General features: G+C 40.1%; 1 protein-coding gene across 1 annotated transcript; it reads right to left on the bottom strand.

The window, feature by feature from the left end:
- Window positions 1–2,609: 2,609 nt before the first annotated feature.
- On the bottom strand, window positions 2,610–4,999 carry LOC138024439 (contactin-associated protein-like 4). The gene is made up of 3 exons (XM_068871645.1): window positions 4,655–4,999; window positions 4,339–4,456; window positions 2,610–3,767 (listed from the first exon to the last, which is right to left on the bottom strand). The coding sequence occupies exons 1-3, from the start codon at window positions 4,997–4,999 to the stop codon at window positions 3,145–3,147; spliced, it is 1,086 nt and encodes a 361-aa protein (XP_068727746.1). The 3' UTR covers window positions 2,610–3,144.
- Window positions 5,000–7,500: the final 2,501 nt, after the last annotated feature.

The raw sequence follows: 7,500 nt of genomic DNA, 5'->3' as shown, positions 1-7,500 counted from the left end.
AGATTTCGAGATTGGATGAAAAGTTTGCAGGTGTGAAGATTTTGGAGGTACCATTTGTCACCCCTACTATGATAAAAAGTTCACTTCAGAAATACAAAAAATAGTAATCCGTTATAGGTTAAGCTCCATCGCGTTCCATCGGCCGTAAAATCTTGATCTGGTGGTTGTAATATTTGTAAATAGTTTATATAATATTTGATTATCGCTATTTTGTTGTTACTGCCGTTTAAAGTGCTGGATGAAGTGGTCTAAAAGATGTCGCCGTCCGAGTGCAGAAGGTCGACATATTGTTTGGCTCGTATCTTAGACATTTAATTTTTGGCATGAACGGAAATGAGTGTCAGGATTTGGAAAAGCCCTGTTCCGTAGATTCATGGTCAAGAGGACAGGAATGAAGTACAACACCAATGTTTCGGAAAGAAAAGTGCTCCGCTTGTGGGATTCATCTCTTATATTAGCCCAATACAATGCACATGTATCGGGTGGTCCTCCCTTTAATACGGAAGATTTCCATGGAGGACGAGTGAGAGCAGCTGGTGTGCGAGCGACGTTGGTATCTTTTGAAGGAAGGCGGCAAATAAACAAGGCGAGAGCGGCGATACTGAAAATGTGTTTTTGGAGGGCTGTGAGGCAATTTAGCAAAAAAAAAAAAAAAATACTACTAGCGCAGTTTAAATGTGTTCCCGGACTGGCATTGGCTTTAATTTGTATCGCAAACCTAATTAAACTAGACGCTCCATGAGCGTAAACTGGGTTGCCTGTGGACTGTGGTTCGTGTTATACAAAAACAGAAGGCACTGAGGTGGGTAGTATTGAGCTGCAACGTTCCAGTAATTTTTTTAAAGTGGGGAGAGGGGGGTGATGTAGACCGTTTGTGGGGTCACCCACACGTCATGCCAGCAATGTCCCTTTGGCTCACACGTTCACACGTTGAATTATTTTGTAATGTCGTGTCCCGTTTGAGGCCTTTTACTTTTTTAAGCTTTGGTAAATTCAGTACAAAGAGGCAAAACACGCTCTTGAGTGAAACTCACTCGTTTTTTCTTTGAAGGGGCTATGCCACTCAAAATGATATCATCCATGATTTGGGGTGCAGGGATGGCGCAGTGATTAGAGCACTCGATTTGATTTGCGTTAATTGTTCATTTCAGTTTACAGTATCCCCAATTAGCGCTAGAACGACTAGACACTTGATATGTTGCTTTCCTTTCCTTTTTTCCCAAAATGCCCAAAAAACAGGATGAAACATTGCAAGAACAACTTAAATCTGTTGAACGACATAAAAAAATACTGCAAAAGGAAAGAGAAGCATGGATGGACATAAATGTACAAAATTGAAACGGATTACATTTGGGTAATCTTGGAAAAAGTCGGCCCGACGTTTTTCAAATTATCACAAATCGCCTGGATGAAGGTCGTTTCTTTCTCAGAACCATTCTGTTCGTGACTTAACGATCATTTTATCGGTAAAGGAATTCCATATTACCATTTTCGAGTTTTAAACTCGTGATTAACTTAAGATTTTTCCGAAACACCCAAAAATAACGTGACATGGCCCCTTTAACTAAAATAGTCCGCGAAAAAACCTAACTGCAAATTGCTCTCACGATCGTTTTCCTGCATGTCAGGCATGTCTAGAGTTGCACTGAGCAAACGTTTATGCCACACACTAAGGAAGGACTGAAGATGTTGGTTCCGCTTCATAATTTCTCTTCTTCTCAGTCTCATCTGCATGATTACAGGTCAATTTTTTTTGGTTTACGTTTGCACCAAATGGTTTTGCAAACTCGGGAGTTACGGTGTAGCCCTTTTTTTTCGCGAGGTTTAATTTTTGCGGATTTTGCGGATAGTACTTGATCCGCTAAAATAAGTTCCAGCAGAAAAAAACACCAGCAAATTAAACACCGTAAAAATTTACTGCTGTTAATATAACTAAAAATGGCTTTTAATCCACATAGTGAGGTCAAAAAGATCTTTTATTTTAATATTTGCACTGAGAAAAAGCAATTGGGCTTGCTACAAACAAAGAGCAACGATAAAAGGTTAAGTCAATACTTTCCCAGTCTCTGGGGCATAAGAAACGAACTCAAAGCAGTCAATCAAAAGATCCGGTTAACTATTTTTTGAAGTCCCCGGAATGCCACGTTTCCCTCACCCGTTCTCGATGATTCAGAGGTTTTTCACCAAAGAGTGATAGAAGTTGAATATAGTTTTGCTGCTTGAAAAGAAAACAGCAAAAATTAGTTCCCGGCGGAAATTTCTCAGTGTCAATTCGCGCCGCAATAATTGGTTCCCGCAAACTTCATTCTAGGGAAGGATTCATGACATCGAGCCGGTATGGCGAGTGCAATTTGTAATCTTTGAAAAAATTTACAAGTGGGCCACAAGTTTATTAGTTACCTCAACTATTCCGTGCAACCCTCTTTAAATAAAGTGTAAAGTAAGTGCTTATTTATTCCAAATTGCACGAGACAAATCATGTGATTACTTATTAATAATATACATGAAAAAATATGCGATGGTTAAGCAGAAGAAACGCACGCGTATCACGCAATCAAGGAAAAATTGCGCCATATTTGCGCCATCCAGGGCGCGGGCTTGATTTGAAAACAAATGATTTGATTGGCTATCTGTGAACTTCTTTGTTCATTGACCAATCAGAATGCTTGCTTTATTACCTTTTTTTGCATTCAATTACCTCTTTTCTGCACTGTGTTACCGAAAAACTGCACTGCTCTCAGCCAATCAGAATCGAGTAATTTTATCATGTATATTATTACGTGTGAAACACTATTTATTTTGTGACCTTTAATCTGTATAGTAAGTGAATGGCCAACGAACGGTACTAGCAAGTGTCTGATGTGAACCTTCTAGCTATTTTTTCCGTTTTGTTCGCCACACCACGCGAAACAGATAGCTCAACATTTACTAGGCATTTCTGTTGAAGATCACTTAGATAAAAGTCAAACCACTTTAGGGCCCTTTGATCAATGCAATAGCTATCTATTGTAGCTTTCGTAAGAGAATCTTATGTTAAACTGTTATCTATATGTGCTATGAAGTGATCTAAGGCCGGATTAACATTTGGCTACATTAAGGTCGTTATCTTTAAGATGTTGATACATTGACAGGTCAAGCATTCGTTTATTTGGTAGATATTCCATAGCACCTCAGTTTTCCCAGGGTGTGATACCCAAGCTCGTTAGGGGGGCTGATATCTCCAAACCTCAGCTGCATGACGGGAAGATGAGATTTGTTTGTCAACAAGCCGCTGTCCTCGCGCCACGTATTGTCATTCTTGTCACAGTTGCATCCATATCCGGAATGTGCACAATTGCCAGTTACTCCACATGCGCACTTGTATAAAGGAATGGAGCACGCTCCTCCCCAGTAAGTCATATTGTCTCCATCACGTGACACCCACCAGCCAAACATGTTACCATTGTGTAAGAGCACTGCGTGATGACACTCGTACTTGATAAACTGCTCACAGTGGGCAGAGATGGCAGTTAGTTTTCCCAGCTGAAGGAGATTTGTCCTCGTGTAGTGAATGTCACGCTTGTAACAGCCTTTAGGCTCACACCCTTGCACCAGCGTTTTGTCTTCACTGTCGTGACTGATGACTGTCACGCCAATGTTATTCTTGTCAGTCATGTCACAGTCAACAGTGAAAGTTGCCACGCCTCCTTCTCCATCAGGATCGATGACGTAAGAACCACTTGGAGCATTGGGGTTCAACAACTTAATCTCGCTACAGCTTTTATTTTCTAGAACAAAACATTGAAATGTCCAAGTTAGGTTCTGTTTTCGCCGGCTGGCTCAGAAGTCCCGTTACCTGTGTCGACTTGTGCAAGATGATTTTTTGTTCATGCATTTTTAACCGTTTTGCGCCTTTTTCCACTTTAAGTTTCTGCAACCTGCCCCTACTTCCTTGTATACCCCTCTACTCTGCTAAGTTCCGTTTCTTTTAAGACTTCTCTCTAACAAGCGCCATTCTCACCTCTTATAAGATTATGAAAAGGGAAAACAAATAGTTTGAGGTTACTACAGCGTTTGAGCTGTAACCCCAAAGCTTTCCGCCCCCCCCCCCCCCCCCCACTCCCCGTCGAAAGTGTTTTTTTTATTGATAGGCTCTCTTACATTTATATTAACTTTTCAAGCTTTTCTTATCTTAACACCCCCACCCCCCATCCAACACACACACCCAAGAACGGTCTTGAAACTGAAAGTAGCCTTCCTGGGGGCTTTATAGGTTCAGTCTTTTACTGTTGCTGTATATATGAAAACTAAAAACTAAAATAAAAGAATAATAATAAAGAAGCATTTGTTAACTTATACCACAATGTTCACAGTTTGTTCCAAAGCATCCCAGTTTACAATGACAGTGATAGGAATTCAACTCATGTTCAGGAACACAGTCGGCACCGTTCTTGCAAGGATGGCTTTCACAAGGCGACTGAAAATATTAAAGAAAGAGAACATTAGTCATAATATACAACTTTTCAGGACCTGTATTGTTAAGAAAGCAGACAAACTGTAGGCTTGATACAAAAATCGTATCCATTGGCTGTTACGATGCAAGGTTACATTAGCATAAAACTTTTTAGTCAAACTGAAGAGAGTGTAAATTTAAATAATTACTTTTTTCACTTACCCATAGGCTGTAATGATGGAAGGTAGCATTAGAGTGAAACTTTTTAGTTTCTCTGTACTTGTCAGTGGCCAACAACTCACACAGATAAAGACCTTTCGAGTCAGGATACGCCGCCATGTTGAACGAAAAACACTTTGGTTTAGAAACACAACGGAAAGTGCAATCAAACTGATCTTCCGCCCAGGACGATGTTATTTTCTCTGCCCATAGGTAATGGAAGGGATTACGCTTAAAATCTCCAACGGAAAAGTCGCCTGCTGGATTTCGATAAAGAGCACTGTTTTCCATAGTGTACATCATCATTAATTGGGAGGACAGAAACAACATTAATGGCCAGAGTTTCATGGTGCGGGGCTGCTGACAACAATGTGTCTTTTAAAAAGTGATACAGCCCTCCTTTAAAATGTAAGTGAAAATGGAAGCTGCGATGAGTGAATGAATAATTGATTGCACGGTCTGATTGGATGGTTGGTTCAGTGCCTATGGCGCGTTTTTAGTGTCAAAATTCAAACATGCATTCGGCACGTGCAAAACGTCTATTGACTATTGTCGTCAATAAAATAAAATAAATAAAATAAATAAATAAAAGTTATTTATTTTATTTTATTTATTTAACTCAAAATTTCGATTTAGCTGATGCAGACCTTCAATTCAGTAATTCAAACATTCAATTTAGCAATTCGATTCAATTAGGCCTAAGGTTAGTTTTAATGAAGGGCAGGTATATTTTGCAGGTTGAAATTTACCGTGACTGTTACATGAATAGCTAACTTTAGGCCTAATTAGTATAGGTAATCGCATGGGGCCGAGAAAAATTAAGGATTAATATCACGCGTGTTTTCAGAAGTTGCTGAAATTGCCCGAGTCGCGCAGCGACGACGGCAATTTCAGCAACTTCTGAAAACACAAGTGATATTAATCCTTAATTTTACGAGGAGGGCAAAGAGGGCAAAATTTTCTTAACACTGTTGAGGCACCTCGAAAAACAGACAGCTAAGCGGAAACACTCGTTCGCTCGGAAGCAAAACAACTGACAAACAGACAAGCAAGTCAACTTGTTCTTTGCGTCCAAAACGAGTATAGATGATTGTTATTTACATCCACTCGAGAGGAAAATACGAGTTTCATTCGTGAACAACTGTAACAACGATTAAACCAAATGTTAAGATTCAATTTATTTTATTCACCTGTGCTGTAGAGGTTTTTACCACTTGCAAATACGCATCCGTAAACATAGCAAACAGTTTGTCCAAAGAAATCCACCAAATTTGAAGTACTCGTTCCTCCTGTCAATGGCAAATTGTTCTGTGACCTTTTTTGTTGAGGTGCAAGATGTCGTGGTAAACTGAAAGCCCTTGACGAAAGGAATCATTTTGTTTTTCAACCACACAATCCCGCTACGCCGGGCACCATGTAAGTCGATCCAAGTTTTAAGCTTTTCGTGAGAAAAATATTTTGCCCTTCTTCTTGTCACTCGAAAATTCAAATTCAGATCATCTTTTAAAGCTAGTTCTTAATCTTTATGCCTTTTCGGCGAATGCAGCGCGAATTAAAAGACAAACTTCGATGAACACGAAGTTGTTTTGCTCAAACAGAAGAAACCAACTGAATGTGGAAGACGTACGTTCAACCAATCAGGAGCGAGAATTTTTGGCGCTCGACCAATCGTGAGCGAGTAATTTTGCCCTCTTCTCAAGCAAAATTAAGAAAAAATACCCTCTTCATTGACCAATCAGCATTCAGTAATTTTGCCCTCTTTGTTATTAGGCCTTAAAACGTTTCTTTAGGCCTCCTTAGGCCTAAAAACGGTTCTTTAGGCCTAATTAGGCCTAATTTGGTCTAAGGTTAGCTATTCATGTAACAGTCACGGTAAATTTCAACCTGAAACCAGCAACCTGCAAAATATACCTGCCGTTTAATGAATGTTTAGGAGTCTTCTGTATTGGTAAAACAATGACCTGGGACTTGTGAAGCGAAGTAAATATTTGAACTACCGAATTGAATATTTGAATTGTCGAATTGAATATTTGAATTGCCGACCTGAAAGTTTGAATTGCCGACTTGAATATTTGAATTGTTGAATCGATTGCCGAATTGAATATTTGAAAATTTGAGTTAGGACAATGTGCAAGCCAGCGAACCATGCGAGGGTTCTGTCCTGGTGTACCGTGTCACAAGGGAATAACCATTGTTCTTTGTTTGTTTAGGAGTCATTGGTTAGCTGTTGTGTATTGTTTGGTCTTTTGTATCGGCTCTTGTGAACCGGTACACGAGGACAAAACCAACGCGAGCCATGGCTGCGAGCCATGATTGCTAGTCATGCGAGCCATGACTGCGAGTCAACATGGCGAGCCATTCGAGTCAACATGCGATTCACACAGTTATTGAAAGCTAACTGTTTTATGATGGGTGCTTAGGCTTAATAACTGTTTATCAACCTCGTTCCCAGGGTCTACTCCGCTTTCAAGATGGCGGGGCGGAGAAGACCCTGACACACACCAGGAAATGGCTTGTATGGCAAAGTCCTGAACAAGAAAGCACTAATCAAAACACTTGGATTACCCAAAGACCATAGGTCATAGGAGAGAACCAAACAAAAACAGACGGAAAATGTTTGTTACATTAACATCAGCTATGTGTCTGGAACATCTGAAGAATTTTTTCCTCGTTAAAATCAAAAAAGTCGTCTGTGATGTCCTGTAATAACAATTCTTCCAATCCTTCGAGTGAGTCGCCGATCTCAACACTTGCCGCCATTTTGAAAAGGCTCTTTAGTAGACCCCAGTTTACTGCATCACACCTTCTTGCTCGGACCCGCTAGTTTCACTCTTTCCGCCCTGCACACA

The sequence above is a fragment of the Montipora capricornis genome, chromosome 11, assembly GCF_036669925.1.
Source record: "Montipora capricornis isolate CH-2021 chromosome 11, ASM3666992v2, whole genome shotgun sequence".
Classification (NCBI taxonomy): Eukaryota; Metazoa; Cnidaria; class Anthozoa; order Scleractinia; family Acroporidae; genus Montipora; species Montipora capricornis.
This window is presented reverse-complemented; position numbering and strand designations above follow the sequence as displayed.

What these genes read in the sequence shown, in the direction of transcription:
- LOC138024439 (XM_068871645.1), bottom strand. Translation starts at nt 4,999, where the DNA reads ATGAAACTCTGGCCATTAATGTTGTTTCTGTCCTCCCAATTAATGATG. An exon ending in TCCATCATTACAGCCTATGG is followed by an intron (nt 4,457 to 4,654) that starts GTAAGTGAAAAA and finishes TAATATTTTCAG; the next exon opens with TCGCCTTGTGAAAGCCATCC. An exon ending in AACAAACTGTGAACATTGTG is followed by an intron (nt 3,768 to 4,338) that starts GTATAAGTTAAC and finishes GTTTTGTTCTAG; the next exon opens with AAAATAAAAGCTGTAGCGAG.